Genomic DNA, 24,135 nt, shown 5'->3' on the forward strand with positions numbered 1-24,135 from the left:
GATGTTTGAGGGACTTCATTGAGAAGGAGAGGGTCCAGCCCCCTTTTTTGGGTGTGGGGGGGGTCCTCACCCTTGAATTTGGGGAGGGAGGGAGGTGGGGACATGACCTTGGTGATGGGGACATGACCTTGGAGGTGGGGACATGGCCTTGGAGGTGGGGACATGACCTTGGAGGTGGGGACATGGCCTTGGAGATGGGGATATGGCCTTTCAGGTGGGGACATGGCCTTGGAGGTGGGAACATGACCTTTCAGGTGGGGTCAGGACCTTGGAGGTGGGGACATGACCTTGGAGGTGGGAACATGACCTTTCAGGTGGGGACATGGCCTTGGAGATGGGGATATGGTCTTTCAGGTGGGGACATGACCTTGGAGGTGGGGACATGGCCTTTCAGGTGGGGACATGACCTTTCAGGTGGGAACATGACCTTTCAGGTGGGGTCAGGACCCAAAAGTGCTGCTGGAGATGAGGTCCCCACGTCCAAAAAGTGGGGTCATGACCTAAAAGTTCTCACAGGAAGAGGATGAGGGATAGGGGAAGAAGTTGAAGATGAGGGCAGGGGGTCAAGGTGACCCCCAGGAGAAGGTCCAGTTTGTCCTGCAGTGCTGGGGGGGACCTCCTTCCATGGGGTTGGTGAGGGGGATGATGGGGATGATGGTAGTGATGATGATGAAGATTTTGACATTGTTCATGTTGATGATGATGATGTTGATGTCTATGTCGATGATGACTATGATGATGGTGAGGTTCTGGTGTTGGAAATCACCACCCCACCATGTCTCAGAGCTGCGTGATGAACTTCTGCGGCCGTGGGATTTGGATCTGTTGGAACGTGCCACCAGAGAAGATCCGGGGGAAAATGGAGTGTCAGGAACATCTGGGGTGTCCCCACTGCCCTGGTCCCACCATGGCAGGAGGACGGGGGGAACTCACCGGCACCGACGTGTCCACGGCCTCAAGGTGGACTGGATGGTCATCCTTGAGCTGGGCACCTGTGGGACAGGAGGGTTCGATGGTGGCGCTTGGGGTGGGGATGGTGGGCACAAACCAACTCCACCACCCCTGTGGAGTCACCAGAGATCCCCCACCCACTCCACGCCCACCTTGGTTCCGGAAGGTGAAGTTTCCTTGGGGGCTCCACTCCTCGCTGATGTTCTGGTACCAATTCTTCATCATCTTCTGCTCAGCCCTGGGAATGGGTCAGGGGGTGCGGGAGGTCACCATCAGCAGGTCCATCCCTGCCTGGACCTCCCCAGCTCCTCCACACCCCCAAAAAGGACCAAGGTTCCCCCCACAACCCTTAGGATCTCATGGAGGATGAGGAACATCTTGGAAACCAACAACCCAACGAGTGGTCCCACCCCAGGGTGACCTCCCCAAAACTGTCCCCGCTCACGTGTTAAGGGACCCAGATCTCCGAGCTCGGAAGAGGAAGATGGAGAGGAGGATGACCACGGTGACCAGGATGGCCACAGCCAAGCCCAGGCCCATGGCCAGTTTGCTGACCCGTGATGTGCAGCGGTCATCTTGGTACCAGTACAGGTGGGTCTCGTCGCAGCTGGTGGGGTGGGACAAGGTGGTCAACCCAAAGCTGGGACCCCCAGAAGAAACCCATCCCACCCCAACCTCATTTCTGCAGCCTCAAGCCCTGCTTGAAGCAAGACTCTGCTCCACCTCGGGGCTTTAACCCTGGAGATGGTCATGGAGATCCATCAGAAGGTTTGGATCCATGTAGAGGAAGAGCCTACACCAACCTCAATGACTTTTGACCTCTTGGTCTGCAGAGAAAACCTCAGAGGTGGGCCTGGAGTTACACCAGAAGGTTTGGATCCATTTTGGACCAAAACCCTGTCCAACTCTGAAGATTCTTGACCCATTTCCATGCACAAAGGAGCTTGGAAAGGATTCTGAAGATCCACTAGAAGGTTGGATCCATGCGGACCAAGAATCTGCTCTGGGCCTGATGATTCTTGACCCATTTCCATGCAGGAAACAACTTGGACGTCACCATGGAGATCCACCATGTGGACCAAAACCCTGCTCCACCCCTGATGATTCTTGACTCATTTCCATGCAGGAAACAGCTTGGACGTCACCATGGAGATCCACCCAAAGGTTTGGATCCGTGTGGGACAACTTTGGAGAAGGAGGATGAACTTCCTTCAGCCCTTACAAGCACTGAGGACCTCTGCGGGTGATGTGGCACGTCCCACGGTTGCAGTCGATGGTGCTGGTGGTGTCCGGCGTGCAGTTGGACATGCAGGACAACCCGGAGATCGTCAGGTTGGGGAAGAAGAATTCCCGGTAGCCCTCGGGTGCTTGGCTCCAGCAGTAGGCTGGAGAGAGGACAGAGGTCACGTGGAGGAATTCTGGAGACCCCAGACCCACGTGGATCCCCCCCACCCACTCACCATCTCCATCGAAATCCAGCACGGTGCTGGTGATGTTCACCTCGGAGGACTTGAAGCACAGGTCACCTGTAAGAGAGGTCAAACCGGTGGGAGGGACAGTTCCACTCTGGGGTGTCCAGGGTGGTTTGGGTGGGTGGGTGGGAAGGTGTCCACCACCCCACAGATGGCTCTGGTTGTCCCCAGCCCCGCGGTGGGAAGGTGACAAGGTACCGTTGGTGCAGTTGAATTGCGTTGCCGCCACCTTGATCTTCTCCTGCACTTTGGCCGTGATGTTCTGGAGTTTCTCCTGGCTCTGGGAGGTCACCAGCAGGGACACGATGATGCTGTGATCCACCACGACGCTGCCAGAACTGGACAGAAACGTCACTGTCCCATGGGTCCAAACGCCCTTTTCCCATGGAATGACCCCAAAATCCCCATCCTGGTGACCCCGATGCTCACCTGAGATGGTTCACCCTGATGCCCTTGTACCCCTCGATGCTGGCATAGACCACGTCCATCTGGAAGAGAAGGTGTCTCCAGGTGGGATGGTTGGGTTCTTCTTCTCATCCTCCTGGATCTCCCTCATTTTGGGTGTTCCCCCCACCAAATCCATCCCAGTAGACCCGGAGAACACCACGCAAGAACTTGGAGAAGTTCTTGGAGAACTTGGGATGCATCTGAATCCCAGGTGGGGTCTCGTGTCCTTTTACCTGCTTGGTGAAGTCCTGGATGAACTCGATGTAGGCGGGTGAGCTGGAGTTCTTAAGGTCCTCGGTGAAGTCCCGGTTGGTGACGCGCAGCATCAGCTGCACCGTCCCGTTGGTCTCTGGGAATGTCCAAAACCAGGCCATGAAGGAGGTGGGGCAGAGAGACCTTCCCAGGCAGGTGGGACCCATAAATCTCCCCCCAGATCCCGTAAATTTGGGGTTGTTGTGAAGGAACCAGGAGAAACATCTTCCACCCATCAGAAGACACCATCAGTGGCCCCGCTGGGTGATCCCAGCAAGGACTGGGCCATGCCCCATCTCCCAAAGTTCCCACCTGGTCCTCCCAGGTGGATCCTGGTCCTGCTGATGGTTTGGAGCGGGGTCATCCCCCACGTCCCAAAATTTCCAGGTGGGAATCTCAGGTAGACCCTGCACCTCCCTCACCCTCAGTGGGCAGGACCTGGTGGGGAACCACCATCTCTTCCCAAAGTTTTGGGTCCTGAGAGACTCTGACACCCCGATGGAGGAGGTTCTTTGGGATATGGCCACACCTGGAGAACATCTCCAGATCTTCTTCACTCCATCAGCTCTTATCCCAGCGTTGGATAGATCCCAAAAAAAAGACGGAATTCCTACCGGCCTTGGTTTCGATGGTGCTGCTGATGTCATCACACCTGTCCCCGGTGAAGCCCAGGGGACACTGGCAGTGGCCGTTGACCCAGGTGCCACCGTTGCTGCAGATCCCTGGAAGCAGAGGAGATGGAAAAGGAACCAGGAGGGACATGGAGACGGGGCAGGGAGGAAGGAGGGGTGGGAAGTACCTGGAGTGGTGGTGGTGGTGGTGGTGGTGGTGGTGGTGGTGGTTCCACGGGTGGTACTGGTGGTCGTAGGTGTGGGAGTGGTGGTGGTGGTGGTTGTGCTGTTGGAGGTGGTGGTCATACGGGTGGTGGTGGTGGTCCCAGGTGTGGTGGTGGTTGTCCTAGGGGTGGTGGTGGTGGTCCCAGAGGTGGTGGTGGTGGTCCCAGGTGTGGTGGTGGTTGTCCTAGGGGTGGTGGTGGTTCTAGGGGTGATAGTGGTGGTCCCAGGTGTGGTGGTGGTTGTCCTAGGGGTGGTGGTGGTGGTCCCAGAGGTGGTGGTGGTGGTCCCAGGTGCGGTGGTGGTGGTGGTCCCAGGTGTGGTGGTGGTTGTCCTAGGGGTGGTGGTGGTCCTAGGGGTGATGGTGGTCCCAGGGGTGGTGGTGGTGGTCCCAGAGGTGGTGGTGGTGGTCCCAGATGTGGTGGTGGTTGTCCTAGGGGTGGTGGTGGTCCTAGGGGTGATAGTGGTGGTCCCAGGTGTGGTGGTGGTTGTCCTAGGAGTGGTGGTGGTGGTCCCAGAGGTGGTGCTGGTGGTCCCAGATGTGGTGGTGGTTGTCCTAGGGGTGGTGGTGGAATTGGTCCCAGGGGTGGCCATGGACACAGGTGTGGTGGTGTTGGTCTCAGCAATGCTGATGATGGTCACAGGGGTGGTGGTGGTGGTGGTGGTGGTCCCAGGGATGGTGATGTTGGTGACAGCTGTGGTAGTGTTGGTCTCAGGGGTGATGGTGGTGGTCCTAGAGGTGGTGGTGGTGGTCCCAGAGGTGGTGGTGGTTGTCCTAGGGGTGGCAGTGGACACAGGTGTCGTGGTGGTGGTGAACCCAAGTGTGGTGGGATTGGTCTCAGGTATGGTGGTGCTGGACCCAGGGGTGGTGGTGCTGGTCTCAAGGGTGGTGGTGTTGGTCATAGATATGGTGGTGGCCACAGGTGTGGTGGGGTTGGTCCCAGGGGTGGTGGTGGTGGTCCCAGGGGTGCTGGTGGTCTCAGGTGTGGTGGTGGTCACAGGTGTGGTGGACGTGGTCTCAGGGGCAGTGGAGTTGGTTTCAGGGATGGTGGTGGTGGTCTCAGGTGTGGTGGTGGTGACCTCAGGGATGGTGATGGTGGTCTCAGAGATGGTGGTGACCTCAGGGATGGTGGTGATGACCTCAGGGATGCTGGTGGGGACCTCAGGGGTGGTGGTGGAGACCTCAGGGATGGTGGTGGGGACCTCAGGGATGGTGGAGGTAATCTCAGGGATGCTGGTGGTGATCTCAGGGATGGTGGCAGTGGTCTCAGGGATGGTGGTGACCTCAGGGATGCTGGTGGTGATCTCAGGGATGGTGGTCCCAGGGAATGTCGTGGTGGTGTCAGGGTTTGTGGTTGTCTCTGGGATGGTGGTGGTGACCTCAGGCATGGTGGTGGTGATCTCAGGCATGGTGGTGGTGGTCTCCGGGATGGTGGTGGTGGTCTCAGAGATGGTGATGGTGGTCTCAGGACTGGTGGTGGTCTCAGGCATGGTGGTGGTGGTCTCTGGGATGGTGGTCATGATCTCAGGACTGGTGGTGACCTCAGGGATGCTGGTGGGAACATCAGGGATGGTGGTGGTGGTCTCTGGGATGGTGGTGGTGGTCTCAGAGATGGTGGTGGGGACCTCAGGGGTGGTGGTGGAGACCTCAGGGATGGTGGTGGTGATCTCAGGACTGGTGGTGACCTCAGGGGTGGTGATGGTGGTCTCAGAGATGGTGGTGACCTCAGGGGTGGTGTTGAGGACCTCAGGGATGGTCGTCCCAGGGAATGTCGTGGTGGTGTCAGGGGTCGTGGTGGCCTCAGGGAACGTTGATGTCTCAGGGGTGGTGCTTGCCCCAGGTGTTCTGGTTGTGGTTCCAGGGATGGTGGTGGTGGTCCCAGAGGGGATGGTGACCTCAGGTTTGGTGGTTTCAGGGAAGGTCATGGTGGTGCCAGGGATTGTGGTTGTCTCCAGGATGGTGGCAGTGACCTCAGGGATGCTGGTGGTGATCTCAGGGATGGTGGTGGTGACCTCAGGGATGGTGGTGGTGACCTCAGGGATGGTGGTGACCTCAGGGATGGTGGTGATGACCTCAGGGATGGTTGCAGTGGTCTCAGGGGTGGTGGTGACCTCAGGGATGGTGGTGGGGACATCAGGGATGGTGGTGGTGGTCTCTGGGATGGTGGTGGTCTCAGAGATGGTGATGGTGGTCTCAGGACTGGTGGTGGTCTCAGGCATGGTGGTGGTGGTCTCTGGGATGGTGGTGGTGACCTCAGGGATGGTGATGGTGATCTCAGGACTGGTGGTGACCTCAGGGGTGGTGGTGGGGACCTCAGGGATGGTAGTGGTGACCTCAGGGGTGGTGATGGTGATCTCAGGACTGGTGGTGACCTCAGGGGTGGTGGTAGTGACCTCAGTGATGCTGGTGGTGATCTCAGGGATGGTGATGACCTCAGTGATGGTGATGGTGGTCTCAGAGATGGTGGTGACCTCAGGGGTGGTGGTGAGGACCTCAGGGATGGTCGTCCCAGGGAATGTCGTGGTGGTGTCAGGGGTCGTGGTGGCCTCAGGGAACGTTGATGTCTCAGGGGTGGTGCTTTCCCCAGGTGTTCTGGTTGTGGTTCCAGGGATGGTGGTGGTGGTCCCAGAGGGGATGGTGACCTCAGGATTGGTGGTTTCAGGGAAGGTCATGGTGGTGCCAGGGATTGTGGTTGTCTCCAGGATGGTGGCAGTGACCTCAGGGATGCTGGTGGTGATCTCAGGGATGCTGGTGATCTCAGGGATGGTGGTGGTGACCTCAGGGATGCTGGTGGTGATCTCAGGGATGGTGGTGGTGACCTCAGGTATGCTGGTGGTGATCTCAGGGATGGTGGTGACCTCAGGGATGGTGGTGGTGACCTCAGGGATGGTGGTGGTGACCTCAGGGATGGTGGTGGTGACCTCAGGGATGCTGGTGGTGATCTCAGGGATGGTGGTGACCTCAGGGATGGTGGTGGTGACCTCAGGGATGGTGGTGGTGATCTCAGGGATGGTGGTGACCTCAGGGATGGTGGAGGTAATCTCAGGGATGCTGGTGGTGATCTCAGGGATGGTGGTCCCAGGGAATATTGTGGTGGTGTCAGGGTTTGTGGTTGTCTCTGGGATGGTGGTGGGGACCTCAGGGATGGTGGTGGTGGTCTCCGGGATGGTGTTGACCTCAGGGATGGTGGTGGGGACATCAGGGATGGTGGCAGTGGTCTCAGGACTGGTGGTGGTGATCTCAGGCATGGTGGTGGTGGTCTCTGGGATGGTGGTCATGATCTCAGGACTGGTGGTGACCTCAGGGATGGTGGTTGTAACCTCAGGGATGGTGGTGGTGATCTCAGGACTGGTGGTGACCTCAGGGGTGGTGATGGTGGTCTCAGAGATGGTGGTGACCTCAGGGGTGGTGGTGGGGACCTCAGGGATGGTCATCCCAGGGAATGTCGTGGTGGTGTCAGGGGTCGTGGTGGCCTCAGGGAACGTTGATGTCTCAGGGGTGGTGCTTGCCCCAGGTGTTCTGGTTGTGGTTCCAGGGATGGTGGTGGTGGTCCCAGAGGGGATGGTGACCTCAGGATTTGTGGTTTCAGGGAAGGTCATGGTGGTGCCAGGGACTGTGGTTGTCTCCAGGATGGTGGCAGTGACCTCAGGGATGCTGGTGGTGATCTCAGGGATGCTGGTGATCTCAGGGATGGTGGTGATCTCAGGGATGGTGGTGGTGACCTCAGGGATGGTGGTGGTGATCTCAGGGATGGTGGCAGTGGTCTCAGGGATGGTGGTGACCTCAGGGATGCTGGTGGTGATCTCAGGGATGGTGGTCCCAGGAAATGTCGTGGTGGTGTCAGGGTTTGTGGTTGTCTCTGGGATGGTGGCAGTGGTCTCAGGAGTGGTGGTGGTGATCTCAGGCATGGTGGTGGTGGTCCCAGGGATGGTGGTGGTGGTCTCAGAGATGATGATGGTGGTCTCAGGACTGGTGGTGGTCTCAGGCATGGTGGTGGTGGTCTCTGGGATGGTGGTCATGATCTCAGGACTGGTGGTGACCTCAGGGATGGTGGCGGGGACATCAGGGATGGTGGTGGTGGTCTCAGGGATGGTGGTGGGGACCTCAGGGGTGGTGGTGGGGACCTCAGGGATCGTGGTGGTGACCTCAGGGATGGTGATGGTGATCTCAGGACTGGTGGTGACCTCAGAGGTGGTGGTGAGGACCTCAGGGATGGTGGTGGTGATCTCAGGGATGGTGATGACCTCAGTGATGGTGATGGTGGTCTCAGAGATGGTGGTGACCTCAGGGGTGGTGGTGAGGACCTCAGGGATGGTCGTCCCAGGGAATGTCGTGGTGGTGTCAGGGGTCGTGGTGGCCTCAGGGAACGTTGATGTCTCAGGGGTGGTGCTTGCCCCAGGTGTTCTGGTTGTGATTCCAGGGATGGTGGTGGTGGTCCCAGAGGGGATGGTGACCTCAGGATTGGTGGTTTCAGGGAAGGTCATGGTGGTGCCAGGGATTGTGGTTGTCTCCAGGATGGTGGCAGTGACCTCAGGGATGCTGGTGGTGATCTCAGGGATGGTGGTGATGACCTCAGGGATGGTGGTGGTGATCTCAAGGATGGTGGTGGTGACCTCAGGGATGGTGGTCCCAGGGAATGTCGTGGTGGTGTCAGGGTTTGTGGTTGTCTCTGGGATGGTGGTGGTGACCTCAGGCATGGTGGTGGTGGTCTCTGGGATGGTGGTGGTGGTCTCAGAGATGGTGATGGTGCTCTCAGGACTGGTGGTGGTCTCAGGCATGGCGGTGGTGGTCTCAGGCATGGTGGTGGTGGTCTCTGGGATGGCGGTCATGATCTCAGGACTGGTGGTGACCTCAGGGATGGTGATGACCTCAGGGATGGTGGTGGTGACCTCAGGGATGGTGGTGATCTCAGGGATGCTGGTGGTGACCTCAGGGATGGTGGTGATCTCAGGGATGCTGGTGGTGACCTCAGGGATAGTGGCAGTGGTCTCAGGACTGGTGGTGGTGATCTCAGGCATGGTGGTGGTGGTCTCTGGGATGGTGGCAGTGGTCTCTGTGATGGTGGTCATGATCTCAGGACTGGTGGTGACCTCAGGGATGGTGGTGGTGGTCTCAAAGATGGTGATGGTGGTCTCAGAGATGGTGGTGATCTCAGGGATGGTGGTAGTGATCTCAGGACTGGTGGTCCCAGGGAAGGTTGTGGTGGTGCCAGGAGTCACTGTGGTCTCAGCGAAGGTAGTGGTGGTTCCAGAGGAGTTGTCGGTCTCAGGATTGGTGGTCTCAGGGAAGGTGGTGGTGATGCCGGGGATGGTGGTGGTCTCAGGGAACGTTGTTCTCTCAGGGGTGGTGTTTGTCCCAGGGAGGGTTGTGGTGGTGTCAGGGGTGGTGGAAATGGTCTCAAGGCTGGTGGCCATCCATGGGTCAGTGGTGGCCTCCAGACTGGTGGTCTCAGGGATGGTCGTGGTGGTGTCAGGGATGGTAGAAACAGTCTCTGGACTGGTGGTGGCCCATTGGTCACTGGTTTTGGTGGTCTCAGGTGTGGTAGGGATGGTCTCAAGACTGGTGGCGGTCCATGGGTCACTGGTGGTCTCAGGGATGGTAGAAATGGTCTCAAAACTGCTGGAAGTCCCTGGGTCATTGGTGGCCTGAGGGCTGGTGGAAATGGTCTCAAAGCTTGTGGTGACCCAGGGGTCACTGGTGGTAGTCCATGGGTCACTGGTGCTCTCAGGGGTGGTGGTCCCAGGTCTGGTGGTCCCAGATGTGGTGGTCCCAGGGGTGGTGGTCTCAGGTCTGATGGTCTCAGATGTGGTGGTCCCAGGTCTAGTCATTTCTCCAGATGTCGTGGTTGCTCTCGTGGTTCCACTGGTGGTGGCTTCTGCTGAATAAATAGAAGAACCCTATCTCAGGTGGCTTTGGCGCGTCCTGAACTCGCTCCTCCTGCGCTCCAGGTGTTCTTCTGGAGCCTCCTCAACACTTGGTGGAAGTGTTCAGACCCAGCCGAACCCACCTGGAGCAGCTGGGACCTTCTGGAACGTTCCCTCCAAGCCACAACTCCTCGGCTTGGGGAACATCCAGCACCTCTTCCTCCTCTTCCTCCTCCTCCTCACCCCGGGGTGTCCTCCAGGCCTCCTCCCTGCTGGGATCTCCTCCAGGTGCCGTTATCGGTGTCAGGTGAGCCATTATCGATTAACCTCCTCCTTATCAGCCCCAGCTGATCGCTTATCTCTTATCTCTTATCTCTTATCAACTTTAATTTCGATTCAGCGAGGACAATCCCACATCCTCCTCACCTGTCCAGGTGAGTCCCCACCCAGGTGAGCCAGCTCCTGGGACAACTTCAGAGCCGTGGGGGACACCTGAGAGTTTCCTCAAATCGAGATTTTCCTCCTTAAAAATTCCCTTCTGAGATATTTTACGTGTATCGGAAAGAAAACCCCGAATGAACAAAAATAACTAAAAAAAAAAAAAAATCAAAACACTTAAAACTCCCTCAAAAAAATAAAAAATAAAAAAATTTTAAGAAGTGCTTCTGGATGCTTCCGGAATCTGCATTTCCCCCAGCTTGGTGGCTCTTCCTGGAGGTTCTCCAGCTGCGGCCGCTTTGATGAGCCGCCCTGGGGTAATTAACGCGGCCTCTTAATGAAGATTCTTCCCGGCATCAACGCAGCAGGAGGAGGAGGAGGAGGAGGAGGAGGATGGGCACCTGACCCCCCCCCGTGGGTCCTGACCCATTTCATGGACCCCTGACCCATTTCCATGGACCCCTGACCCATTCCATGGACCCCTGACACATTCCATGGGCCCCTGACACATTCCATGGGCCCCTGACCCATTTCCAGTGACCCCTGACCCATTTCCAGTGACCCCTGACCCATCTCCATGGACCTTTGACCCACTCCATGGACCCCTGACCCATTTCCAGTGACCCCTGACCCATTTCAAGGACCCCTGACCCATTTCCATGGACCCTTGACCCATTTAATGGACCCCTGACCCATTTCATGGACCCCTGACCCATTTCCATGGACCCCTGACCCATTTCATGGACCCCTGACCCATTTCCATGGACCCCTGACCCATTTCATGGACCCCTGACCCATTTCCATGGACCCTTGACCCATTTAATGGACCCCTGACCCATTTCCATGGACCCCTGACCCATTTCATGGACCCCTGACCCATTTCCATGGACCCCTGACCCATTTCCATGGACCCCTGACCCATTTTCATGGACCCCTGACACATTTCTATTGACTCCTGACCCATTTTCAGCGACCCCTGACCCATCCCCATGGACCCCTGACCCATTTCCAGAGACCCCTGATCCATCCTCATGGACCCCTGACCCGTTTCCATGGACCTTTGACCCATTTCAATGGACCCATGACCCATTTCCAGGGACCCCTGACCCACTCCATGGACCCCTAACCCATTCCATGGACCCCTGACCCACTCCCATGGACCCCTGACCCATTTCCATGTACTCCAACCCACTCTCATGGACTTCTGACCCATTTCCAGAGACCCCTGACCCATTTTCAGGGACCCCTGACCCATTTTCAGGGACCCCTGACCTATTTCCATAGACCCCAACTCATACCCAGGGACCCCTGACCCATTTCCACGGACCCCTGACCCATTTCCACGAACTCTTGACCCATTTCCATGCACCCTCAACCCATTCCCAGGGATCCCTGACCCATTTCCATGGACCCCGACCCACTCCCATGGACCCCTGACCCATTTCCCACTCACCCCACAGTGGGATGAGACCCTGGAGAGGGAAATTTTATCCAGGGAATGGAGGAGATGGGGGTGAACCCACCCTTCTCCAGGGGATTCTCCGCTGAAAATCCCAAGAGGAGACACCATCGCCTCCCATCCCACCTTTTTTTCCCCCAGAATAATCCCAAAAAATCCCTTTCCTGACCCAACTCACCCGTTCTTCTTTCGGGGATGAAGAGGAGGAGGAAAAAGTGGAGATAAAAGATGGAAACTTTCATTTTCCCCATCACGGCTCCTCCACCGGCACCATGCCAGAGCCGGAACGCGCTCGGAGCCGGCGGTGACGCGGGAAGAAGTGATGGGAAAGGAACCTTTGACCCCGGAGCTGGGAAGGGACCGAACCTCCCACCCTCGTTGGTGACGCAGCCATGGAGTGGTCGACTCTTCCAGAACCACTCCTGGACACCAGGAACCCCGTGGAGACCCCCTGGGTCATGCTTGGGTCATGCTTGGGTCATGCCTGGGTCATGCTTGGGTCATCATCGGTCACCACCGGGCATCAACGACCAAACCCCACCCCAAGAGGAGACTCGGGTGGTCAAAACCAACATCTCAAACCCTTCCAAAATCCCCACAAGGGAAATCGAGGACCCCCTGAAGACCCCCCACCCGTCAGGACCAACCCCAAACTCTTCAGCCTCCCTGTTCTTCCTTTTCCAGCCTCTCCCGTGCAGCCGGCGGGTGGGGACGGCGCTTTTTCCACCCAGAAAGCAAACATCTTTTTTCTTTCCCGGAGCTCTGGGAGCGGTGGGAAGGGCGGGAATTGGAATTTTGGGGTGGCAGGAGGTCAGATTTTATTGGATTAGGGGGTTCCGCCCCGCCGGTGTTTGGCAAAGGGGCGTTTTGTGGGATTTGTTCCTTCTCCGGTGACGGTTGGGTCCTTGTGCGTTGGTTTCTGTCCTGGCTGGTTGTGTTGGGGTTGGGAATTCCCTCCAAGCCACCCCTCAACCATCAAACCCCACCCACGATCCCCAAAAATCCCAACTGTGACCCTGAACCTCCAATCTCAACCCCCAAAATTCCGATCTCAACGTTCAAAACCCCGAAGCGACGCCCCAAACCCCAGTAATGACCCCAAAACCCAACCTGGGCTTCCAAAAGCCAACCTTGGGATTTAAAGACTCAACTGTGTCCTCCAGACCCCCAAACTTGACCCCCAAAATGCCAACTGTGACCTCAAAACCTCAACCTCAACCCTACAACTCCCAATCTGGAGCCCCAAACCTCCAATCTCAACTTCCAAAACCCCAACCTTAGCATCCAAAAATCCCTTGTTTAACCCCAAACTTTGGCCATGACATCAAATCCCCCAACCCCGACCCCCAAAACCCCAATCTTGACCCCCAAAACCCCAACCCTGACCCCAAGGCCCCAATCTCAACCTCCAGAACTTCAACCATGACCTCAACCCCCCCACCTCGACCCATAAACCCCAAACCATGACCCCCAAATCCTCCACTGGTGACCCCCAGCCCCAAATCTTGACCCCCAAAGGGGTCACCGGCGCTTCCCCCTTCTTTTGGGGATCCCCCCCCCCTTTTTCAGGCAATTTTTCGGGAGATGAAATAAATACGTTAATAAATATAATTTCCGTGGAGATGAGGATTTTCCATCTCCGGCAACGCTTCCAAAGCTGGATCCAACCCCAAACCCCACCCCAAGATGTCCTCTCCAAGGAGAACCCCACCCAAAAAGGAGCATGGGAGGACCCCTCCTCTCTCACAGAGGATCCTGATTTCAGCTTTTTTTTCCCCAAAAAATGAGAGTTCCGAGGGCTTCGGTCGCTGCCCAACGGTGTCGAGGGTCTTGGGGGACACCTTGGTCACTCCCTCCCAGATATGGAGGGGGGTCACAGGGCTGCTGCACCTTCTGCCACCACCTGAAAAATGGGGAGGGGGCCGAGGGTTAGGGTTTGGGGTCAAAATTGGAGGTTTGGGGTCAAAATTGGGGGTTTGAAGGTCAAAGTTGTGGTTTGGGGGGGTCACAGTTGGGATTTTGGGAGTTAAAGTTGGAGATGTGAGTTCAAGGTTGGGAGTTGGTGTCAAGGTTGGGGGTTTGAAGGTCACATTTGGGGTTTTGAAGTTCAAAATTTGGGGTTTGGACTGGATTTGAGAGTTCGGGGTTCAAAATTGGGGAAGTTTGGGTCAAAGTTGGAGGTTTTGGGGGTCACAGTTTTGGTTTTGGGGGTCGAGATGGGAGTTTTGGGGCTGAGTTTGGGGTTTTGAGGTCACGGTTTGGGTTCTGGAGATTGAAATTGGGGGTTGTAAGGTCGCAGCTGAGGGCTTGGACATTTTGAGGCGAGTGGTTGGGGTTTTGGCGGTCACAGCTTGGGTTTTGGGGCCAAAATTTGGGTTCCTGGTCAACCTTAGGCTGAGGACCCCCTCCCCAAAACGATGTCACCGCGTCACCCACCGACGCCGGGGGATCGGCCACCTCCGAGCTGGGCTTGTAGGTGTTGTACCCGTAGGGACCTGCGAGGAGGAAGAGGAGGAGGAGGAGGACCATGATGAACCCATGAGGATTTTGGGGGATTTTCCCTTTCTCTGGTGACGGTTTCGGGTCCCACCTTTCCCGGCACCGCCGCCTCTGCCGTTGACGTGGTAGATCCCGGTGACGCGGCTGTTGCGGCCCCCGTCCGGCCAAGTGTCCTCGGCGGCCGCGCTGTGGAGCCGGGCAAGTTTGAGGGGGCTGGGGAGGGGTGGGGTGGGGGTGACGTTGGAGGTGGTGGGGTCTCAACCCTCCCACCCCACCCCCCATGGGGCAAAGCTGCCGAACCCCAAAATTTTGGGTTTCGACCGCCCCGAACCCCCTCGCCGTGACCCCACCCAGGGTTTTCACCTTGGTCCGGGTGATTTCTTCCTCCCGCGGGCCAAGCGGACGGTGAGGACGATGCAGAGGACGAGGAGGATGAGGATGGTCAGGCCCAGCCCCAGCCCCACGCCCAGCCCCAGCCCCAGTTTGCTGATGTGGGTCTGGCAGCGGTCACCGGCCGAGAGGTACCAGGGCAGGTCCGGGCAGCTGGAGAGGGTGGACAGATCATGGGAAGGGTCCTCACCCCCTCCCAGGGTGGGGACTGGGGGTGGGATCCTCCAAGGAACCCCCTGGAATCTCAGGATCCTTCCCTGGAGATCCATCACCGTGACCTTGGGTTGGGGCTGAGGTTTGAGGGGGGTGGTCAAGGGGTTTGGGGGTCAAGGGTTGGGTGTGGGGGTCAAAAGTTGGGTTTGGAGGGCAGGAGTTGGAGTTGGGGGTCAAGAGTTGAGTGTTGGGGGTGAAGGTTGGGTGTTGAGGGTCAAGGTTCAGTTTGGGGGTCAAGGGTTGACTTTGAGGGCCAAGGTTGAGCTTGGTGGTCACGGGCTGAGTGTCGGTGGTGAAGAGTTTGGTGTTGGGGTCAAGGGTTGAGTTTGGGGGTCAAAGGTTGGATTTGGGGGTCAAGGTTCAGTTTGGGGATCAAGGGTTGGGTTTGGGAGTCCAGGGTTGGGTGTTGGGGGTCAAGGCTCATTTGGGGGTCCAAGGTTGGGTTTGGGAGTCCAGGGTTGACTTTGAGGGCCAAAGCTGAGCTTGGTGGTCATGGGCTGGGTGTCAGTGGTCAAGAGTTTGGTGTCGGTGGTGAAGAGTTTGGTGTTGGGGTCAAGGGCTGGGTGTTGGGGGTCAAGGTTGAGTTTGGGGGTCAAAGGTTGGGTTTGGGGATCCAGGGTTGGATTTGGGGGTCAAAGGTTTGATTTGGGGGTCCAGGGTTGGGTTTGAAGAGCAGGACTTGAGAGGACCAAGGGTTGGACCATTGGGGTCAAGGTTTTGGGTTCTGGTGGGACCTTGCCCATCAAACATTGGGATGTTGAGGTCAAGCGCTCAAGTTTGGGGTCAAACATTGGGATTCAACTTCTTTGGCCTTGAGGGGACATTTCACCCCAGGTTCAAGGCCCACCTTAAGGTGGGACCAGTGGGCGTGGCCGGGGTGGGCGTGGCCAACTCACAAGCACTGGGGCCCGTCCAGGGTGAGCCGGCAGAGCCCGCGGTGGCAGTCGAAGGAGCCGGGGACGTTGAGGGTGCAGTTGGTGACGCAGAGGAGCCCGTTGGCCGTGCGGTACGGGAAGTAGAACCGGCTGAAGTTGGCCGGCGCGTGCTTCCGGCAGAGCTCTGGAGAAGCCAAACCCTGGTCAAGAGTGCCCCGTCCCCACCCCACCCCTCCGTGGTGTCCCCAGGTGTCCCCGGGCCGCACTCACCGGTGGCGTTGAGCGCCAGCGTGGAGGCCCTGGTGGCTCTGGCGGAGGTGGCGGTGAAGCAGAGCCCGTCTGGGAGAGGGGAGAGCATGAGGTGGTCACGGGGGGCCACCAGAGATGTTGGGGACCAGCCCGGGGGCAGGTGGGGGTCACCTACCGGCCGAGGTGCTGCAGTTGTGGGGCTGGGGTGCGGCGTTGGCCACCGCCAGCAGCTCCAGGGCTCGGTGCTCCAGGCTGGCGGTGCCGGGCAGGGGCCGCAGCCGGACGCGGTAATTCACCACGACGCTGCCGCGGCTGCGGGGGACGGGCTTGGAGCTTGGGGGTCCTCAGCTGCCACATCCCATCCCGTCCCAGGGATCCCATCCCATCCCAGATGTTCCTCACCCATCCCAGAGGTTATTCTCCATCCCATCCCACCGCATGGATCCCATCTCATGGATCCCATCCCATTCCATCCCATCCCATTCTGTCCCATCTCATGGATCCCATCCCAGATGTTCCTCACCCATCCCAGAGGTTATTCTCCATCCCATCCCACCCCATGGATCCCATCCCATCCCAGATGTTCCTCACCCATCCCAGAGGTTATTCTCCATCCCATCCCACCCCATGGATCCCATCCCATCCCATTCCATCCCAGATGTTCCTCACCTATCCCAGAGGTTTTTCTCCATCCTACCCCACCCCATGGATCCTATCTCATGGATCCCATCCCAGATGTTCCTCAGCCATCCCAGAGGTTTTTCTCCATCCCACCCCACTCCCTGGTCCCTCGCCCACCTCAGGCTCAGGACGTTGATCCCGCGGTAGCCGGACACATTCCGGTAGATCCCGTCCATCTGGGGGCAGAGGGACACAGGTCACCTGTGGGGTTCTCAGGTGCTCCCTTGGGGTGGAACCTTGGGGTGGTCCCAGGGGTCCTTTGGGATGGTCCTGGGGGTCCCTTAGGGTGGTCCTGAGGGTCCCTAGGGGTGTCCCCTTGGGGTGGTCCTCGTGGTGGAACCTTGGGGTGATCCCGGGGTACTTGGGATGGACACTTGGGGTGGAACCATGAAATTTGGGTTGGAACCTTGGGGTGGACACTTGTGGTGGTCCACCTCAAGTGTCCACCTGAAGGGTCTTGGGATGGAACTTGGGATGGAACCTTGGAACTTGGGATGGAACCTTGGAACTTGGGATGGACCTTGGGATGGAACCTTGGAACTTGGGATGAACCTTGGAACTTGGGATGGACCTTGGGATGGAACCTTGGAACTTGGGATGGAACTTTGGAACTTGGGATGAACCTTGGGATGGAACCTTGGAACTTGGGGTGGACCCTCGGAATGGTTCCTTGGGGTGATCCTGGGGGTCCCTTGGAGTGTCCCCAGCACAGCAGGTCCCACCCATGGGCTCTCACCGTCCGGCCGAACTCCTCGGCGAAGCGCCGGTGGCCGGGGGACGCGGCGTCCCTCATGTCCTCCGAGAAGTCCCGGTTGGTGACACGCGCCATCATCGTCACGGAGGGACCCAGCTCTGCGGGCACGGGGCGTGTGGGTGACGCGGGGACACCTCGGAGGGGACAGGGGGTCCCAGGTGGGCGCGTCCCCACCCCTCACCTGCCGTCAGGTTGATGGTGGTGGCACCGAACTCGCAGCGGGGACCGTCCATGTTGGGGGGGCACAGACACGCCGTGCCCATCCAGAACCCCCCGTTCAGGCAGGGGTCTGTGGGGACACGAGACTTTGGGGGACCCCAACGAGGTCACCGGGACCCCCCGTTCCTCCTCCCAGTTCCACCCAGTTGGCTCCACCATCATCACCTCCTCAATTTTGGGGTGAAAACCACAAAAAACCCCAATTCCTGATGCCAACACACCCATCCTTGGGGTGTCCTCCTGGGTAGGGGGCAACACCAAAAAATCCCCATGGATTTGGGGTGGAAGGGTCTTCCCACCCCAGGCAGAGCCACCATCCCAGTTCCACCATCACCGCACCCCCAGTTTTGGGGTGAAACCCACAAAACCCCCAATTCCTGGTGCCCCATCATCGCACCCCCAGTTTTGGGGTGAAAACCACAAAAAAACCTCAATTCCTGGTGCCAACACACCCATCCTTGGGATGTCCTCCTGGGTGGGAAGGCAACACCCCAAAAATCCCCATGGATTTGGGGTGGAGGATCATTCCACCCTGAGCAGATCCACCATCCCAGTTCCACCACCACCACGCCCCCAATTTTTGGGATGAAACCCACAAAAACCCCAATTCCTGATGCCAACACACCCATCCTTGGGGTGTCCTCCTGGGTAGGGGGCAACACCCCAAAACTCCCCATGGATTTGAGGGATAGGGTGAGGGTCTTCCCGGCCCAAAGCCACCAACCTCTGGTGGTGAGCACGGTGGTGGTGGTGGTTCTCCTTGGGGTGTCCTCCTGGGTGGGAGGGCAACACCCCAAAAAATCCCCATGGATTTGGGGTGGAGGGATCTTCCCACCCCAGCCCAAAGCCACCAACCTCTGGTGGTGAGCACGGTGGTGGTGGTGGTGGTGGTTCTCCTGGTGCTTCGTGGCGTGGCTCTGCTCCGGCGCGGTGGCCTTGTCGCGGGGGTGGTGGTGGTGGTGGGGCTGGGGTCTTCACAGCGGGGTCCGGAGAAGCCGGGGGGGCAGTAGCACTCGGTGCCCACGGCGGTGCCACCGTGCCGACAGGCGGTGGCCGGGTCGGGGCTGGCGCAGCGCGGTCCCGTCCGGCCGGCCGGGCAGACGCAGCGGTCGCCCACGGCGGTGCCGCCGCCGGCGCAGCGGTCGGTGGGGTCGGGGGTCTCGCAGGTGGGGCCGGAGTAGCCGGGGGGACACAGGCAGCGGGTCCGGTTGGCCACGCCGCCGTTGCGGCACACGACTGGAAGTGGTGGGGACAAGGACACGGTGAGGGGACGCCATGGGTGGGGAGGACTTTCCTTTGTTTACGTGGGAGGAGAAAGCTGAGAAGGAGAACCCCACCCCAGGAGACCCCAGAACCTTCATCCTCCTCTTCCTCCCCACCTCAAGAGACCCTCAGGAAGGAGATCCCACCACAGGAGCTCCATGGGAAGGAGATCCCACCCCAGGAGCTCCATGGGAAGGAGATCCCACCCCAGGAGCTCCATCCTCCTCCTCCCCACCTCAAGAGACCCTCAGGAAGGAGACCCCCACCCCAGGAACTCCATCCTCCTCCTCCCCACCCCAGGAGCTCCATGGGAAGGAGACCCCACCCCAAGACACCCCAGAACATCTATCCTCATCTTCGTCTCCACCCCAGGAGACCCTCAGGAAGGAGACCCCCACCTCAGGAGATCCATAAGAAGGAGACCCCCACCCCAGGAGACCCCAGAACCTTCATCCTCCTCTTCCTCCCCACCTCAAGAGACCCTCAGGAAGGAGACCCCACCCCAGGAGCTCCATGGGAAGGAGATCCCACCCCAGGAGCTCCATCCTCCTCCTCCCCACCCCAGGAGCTCCATGGGAAGGAGACCCCACCCCAAGACACCCCAGAACCTCCATCCTCCTCTTCCTCTCCACCCCAGGAGACCCTCAGGAAGGAGACCCCCACCAGAGGAGATCCATGAGAAGGAGACCCCCACCCCAGGAGACCTTCCTGACCCCAGAGAGGAGACCCCACCCCGGTGACCCCCCAGGACACCCACTGGCCGGGGGGCTGGTGCCGTGTGGGAGGTAGAGGCAGATGGTGGCCATGGTGGGGGCAGTGGAGCTGGTGAAGAAGTCCCCAGTGGTCCCAGCAGAGACGTGGGCCAGTGCCCCGGTGGCTTCGGTGGTGTTGGGCGGGCTCTCGGTGACATCCAGGATGGTGTTGGTGGCATTGGGTGGGGCTGGCGTTGAGGTGACGTCAGCAGGGGCCACTGAGAAGGTGGACAGGGTGTGGTTCTCCAGGGTGGTGGCCCTGGTGTCGCTTTTCAGGGTGGTGGCCCTGGTGTCACTTTCCGTGATGGTGGCCCAGGTCTGGTTCTCCACGGCCCTGGTGGTGCCCTCCATGGTGGTCACACTGGTGTCACCTTTCAAGGTGGTGGCCCTGCTGCTGTTCCCCACGGCCGTGGTGTTCCTTGCCCTGGTGGTGGCCCTGCTGTGGCTTCCCAGGTGTCCTGGTGGCACCGTCATGGTGACACTTTCCACAGTGGTGGCCACTGGCGTGGCCTCGGTGTCACCCTCCATGACTGTGGTCTCACCATCCATGGCCGTGGTGTCACCCTCCATGGCCGTGGTGTCACCTTCCAGGAGGTATGACCGAGTGACCGTGGTGTCACCTTCCATGGCTGTGGTCTCACCCTCCATGGTGGTGGCCCTGGTGTGGCTCCTCGTGGGCGACGCTGTGACATTTCTCACCCGGCGCGCTGGCGGCATCGGCGTGGTGGTGGCCATGGGGACACTTCCCCTGACCCTGGTGTCCCTCTCTGTGGTGGTGACCACGTCATGGTCTGTGCCGGCCACCCCGTGAGTGACCGTGGTGGCGGTGACCTCTGTGTCCTTCTTGGTGATGGTGACCACGTCATGGTCTGTGCCGGCCACCCCATGGCTGACCGTGGTGGCAGTGACCTCTGTGTCCTTCTCGGTGATGGTGACCACGTCATGGTCGGTGCCGGCCACCCCGTGAGTGACCATGGTGTCAGTGACCTCTGTGTCCCTCTCTGTGATGGTGACCACGTCATGGTCTGTGCTGGCCACCCCCTGAGTGACCGTGGTGTCAGTGACCTCTGTGTCCTTCTCGGTGATGGTGACCACGTCATGGTCCGTGCCAGCGCTGACCTCTGCGATGGTGACCACGTCATGGTCTGTGCCGGCCACCCCATGGCTGACTGTGGTGGCACTGACTTCTGTGTCCTTCTCGGTGATGGTGACCACGTCATGGTCGGTGCCAACCACCCCATGGCTGACCGTGGTGGCACTGACCTCTGTGTCCTTCTTGGTGATGGTGACCACGTCATGGTCGGTGCCGGCCACCCCGTGAGTGACCATGGTGGCGCTGACCACAGCGCTGACGGTGCCGTTCCTTCCCACGCCGCCGCTGTTGGCGGCGGTGACCACCTCGCCTCTTCCCACCGTGGTGGCATTGCCCTCCCCGGGTCTGACCGTGACGTTCCTCGCCCACCTCACCCACGGCGCGTCCGTGGTGCCACCTCCAGCCGTGGTGGCCACCGCCGTGTCACCGACGCCCGGCCCCTTCCCCGCGGGACCCGTCCCGGCGCACTCGCAGCGCGGTCCCCAAGCCGTGGGGGGACAGCGGCACGTCCCCTTCTCCAAAGTGCCACCGTTGAGGCACGAGCCGATCTCCTCCGGTTCCTGGCAGGTGTCCCCGCGGAACCCCGGCGGGCACACGCACCCCGTCCCGAAGGCGGTGGCCCCGTTGCGGCAGGCGCCGCCGGGGTCGCGCCGCTGGCACCGCGGTCCCCCGAATCCCGGCGGGCAGTAGCAGGAGGTGCCCACGGCGGTGCCGCCGTTGCGGCAGGCGCCGCCGGGGTCGGGGGTCTCGCAGCGGCGGCCGGAGCGGCCGGGGGGACAAACGCAGCCCGGCCCCACCGCGGTGCCGCCGCTGGCGCAGGGGGCTGCAAAGGGACAGGAGGTTGTGGGGTGGGATGGCAATGGGGGCGTCCCAAGGGGGGAGGGGGCTGGGGGGGTGCCCAAATTGGGGAGGGGGCTGGGGAGTGGGCCCAAACTGGGGAGAAGGCTGGGGAGTGTGCCCAAACTGGGGAGGGGGCTGGGGGTCTGTCCCCAAATTGGGGAGGGGGATGGGGGATGTGCCCAAACTGGGGAGGGGGCTGGGGGGTGTGCCCAAACTGGGGAGGGGGCTGGGGGTGTGCCCAGATTGGGGAGGGGGCTGGGGAGTGGGCCCAAACTGGGGAGGGGGCTGGGGGTCTGTCCCCAAATTGGGGAGGGGGATGGGGGTGTGCCCAAATTGGGGAGGGGGATGGGAGTGTGCCCAGACTGGGGAGGGGGCTGGGGGTCTGTCCCCAAACTGGAGAAGGGAACTGGGAGCCTGTCCCCAAACTGGGGGAGGGAACTGGGATTCTCTCCCCAAACTGGAAAAGGGAACTGGGAATCTGACCCCAAACTGGAAAAGGGAACTAGGAGTCTGTCCCCAAACTGGAAAAGGACACGACGGTCTGTCCCCAAACTGGAAAAGGGAACTGGGAGTCTGTCCCCAAACTGGAAAAGGACACGAGGGTCTGTCCCCAAACTGGAAAATGGAACTGGGGTTCTGTCCCCAAACTGGAAAAGGGAACTGGGGGTCTGACCCCAAACTGGGGGAGGGAACTGGGATTCTGTCCCCAAACTGGAAAAGGGAACTGGGGGTCTGTCCCCAAACTGGAGAAGGACACGAGGGTCTGTCCCCAAACTGGAAAAGGGAACTGGGGGTCTGTCCCCAAACTGGAAAATGGAACTGGGGGTCTGTCCCCAAACTGGAGAAGGACACGACGGTCTGTCCCCACGCTTGCAGTGGCACCTGGGGTCCATCCTTGCTCCTGCCCCACCTCCCATGGATCAATGTCACCCAACCCATCGCCCTCGGCAGAGGACCCACAAGGCCGGGGGGGGGACATCGGGGTGTGACCCCCCAAAATCTGCTCCTTGAGGACCAGAACGCCCCATCCCAAAACGCGAAGAGGGGAGGGGACGGCCCGGCACCCACAGGAAGCACCCTGGTGGCACCCAAAAATGCGCTGAAGGCCATTGGGTGCTCCAAGCTCATTGCCGAGAATCCCCAAAAAGAGCCAAAACCCCCCAGAAATTCCCAAAAGAGGGAATTCTGGAGGTGGCAGGACGGAGAGGCCTCCACCTCACCCCCGTCTTACCTGACAGAGCCTCCGAGGGGATGAAGAGGAGGAGGAGGATGAGGATGAAGGTGCTGCCACCCAACTCCATCCTCGGCCGATCCTGGAGCAGCGACTGAGCCGGATCCGGCGCCCGCCGGGACTTTGTGGCCCGAATCCGTCGCGGTCATCGACCGCAAGGTTGGGCAGCGCCGGTGAATAATTCCCTGAGTCACCAATTTTTATCAAAGCCCTGGAAAACAAAAAAGAAATTAAAAATAAATAAAAAAAAAAAGGGGCGTGAGAAGAGCCGGCGGACATTCCCCAAGGAATTCCAAAGTGGCCGGAGCACTCCGGAGCGGCCACCGCCGGCCCAGCCCTGGCGCCGGCGTTGCTGATAAGATATGGGGGGTGGGCACCCCCCCTCCCCCACTTCGGGGCGGTGCCGCCCTCCCGAAAGTCCTGGAGATGCTGGAGCCGGGAATGGGGGAGGTTCCGTTGGGTTGGGTTGGGTTGGGTTGGGTTGGGTTGGGTTGGGTTGGGTTGGGTTGGGTTGGGTTGGGTTGAGTCACTGTTGGGTGACGGCGACGAGTCCCCTCCCACCCTTGGGCGCGGGGTTTTGGGGGTCCCCTGGTGGGATTTGGGGTGGTTGGGGTGGTTGGTTGGGTTGTCGCACCTTCCTGGGGTGTCCCAGTATGCCCCAGTATGTCCCAGTTTGTTCTGGGTGCTCCTTGGGGTGTCCCAGTGTCTCCCAGTATGTCCCAGTTTGTTCTGGGTGCTCCTTGGGGTGTCCCAGTATGTCCCAGTATGTCCCAGTTTAGTCAGGGTCGTACCTGCTCCTTGGGGTGTCCCAGTCCATCCCAGTGTCTTCCCAGTATGTCCCAGTTTGTTCTGGGTGCTCCTTGGGGTGTCCCAGTATATCCCAGTCCCTCCCAGTATGTCCCAGTATGTTCCAGTTTGTTCTGGGTGCCACCTGCTCCCAGTCCCTCCCCGTTCCCTCCCAGTCCCTCCCAGTCCCTCCCAGTTCCCTCCCAGTTCCTCCCAGTCCCTCCCAGTTCCCTCCCAGTTCCCTCCCAGTCCCTCCCAGTCCCTCCCAGTCCGTCCCAGTGTCTCCCAGTGTCTCCCAGTCCCTCCCAGTCACATAACGCCCCCCCACCCCCAAAACCGAGGCAACTCACACAAATTAAACCAAGAAATCGATAATTTATTATCAATACATTGATTACTTTCTATAAATAAATACGGGGGAGGGGCAGGAAAAGGGGGAGGGGCAGGAAAAGGGGGAGGGGCTCCTGCACCTCCCCCCCCCTCCCCAAAATGGATTTTTGGGGGGGGCTTCAACCCCCCCGGGGACCCTTCGGGCTCTGCCCAGGGTGGGGCTGGGGCTCCATCACCCCAAAA

At 59.6% G+C, this 24,135-nt stretch overlaps 2 protein-coding genes across 5 annotated transcripts; both read right to left on the minus strand.

The window, feature by feature from the left end:
* On the minus strand, positions 1 to 3,335 carry LOC146764678 (mucin-3A-like). 4 transcript variants are annotated; one of them, XM_085564031.1, is made up of 8 exons: positions 2,853 to 3,335; positions 2,622 to 2,761; positions 2,412 to 2,477; positions 2,174 to 2,336; positions 1,397 to 1,558; positions 1,104 to 1,189; positions 934 to 992; positions 1 to 822 (listed from the first exon to the last, which is right to left on the minus strand). In XM_085564031.1, exons 1-8 carry the CDS (start codon positions 2,909 to 2,911, stop codon positions 781 to 783), a joined length of 777 nt encoding a protein of 258 aa, XP_085420157.1. In that variant the 5' UTR covers positions 2,912 to 3,335; the 3' UTR covers positions 1 to 780. The 4 variants fall into 4 exon arrangements, with proteins under 4 accessions (XP_085420157.1, XP_085420156.1, XP_085420155.1 ...); XM_085564030.1 differs by having other exon boundaries at positions 1 to 992; XM_085564029.1 differs by having other exon boundaries at positions 934 to 1,189.
* LOC146764679 (uncharacterized) lies at positions 3,104 to 22,846 on the minus strand. The gene is made up of 15 exons (XM_085564088.1): positions 22,777 to 22,846; positions 19,618 to 21,528; positions 18,453 to 18,833; positions 17,560 to 17,667; positions 17,361 to 17,476; positions 16,742 to 16,800; positions 16,119 to 16,255; positions 15,965 to 16,033; positions 15,716 to 15,878; positions 14,308 to 14,429; positions 14,154 to 14,212; positions 11,896 to 12,139; positions 7,679 to 9,831; positions 3,737 to 7,621; positions 3,104 to 3,219 (listed from the first exon to the last, which is right to left on the minus strand). Exons 1-15 carry the CDS (start codon positions 22,844 to 22,846, stop codon positions 3,196 to 3,198), a joined length of 9,501 nt encoding a protein of 3,166 aa, XP_085420214.1. The 3' UTR covers positions 3,104 to 3,195.
* Between the last annotated feature and the right edge of the window lie 1,289 nt (positions 22,847 to 24,135).

This window comes from Lonchura striata, chromosome 32, assembly GCF_050655825.1.
Source record: "Lonchura striata isolate lonStrDom1 chromosome 32, ASM5065582v1, whole genome shotgun sequence".
In the NCBI taxonomy this organism is placed as follows: domain Eukaryota; kingdom Metazoa; phylum Chordata; class Aves; order Passeriformes; family Estrildidae; genus Lonchura; species Lonchura striata.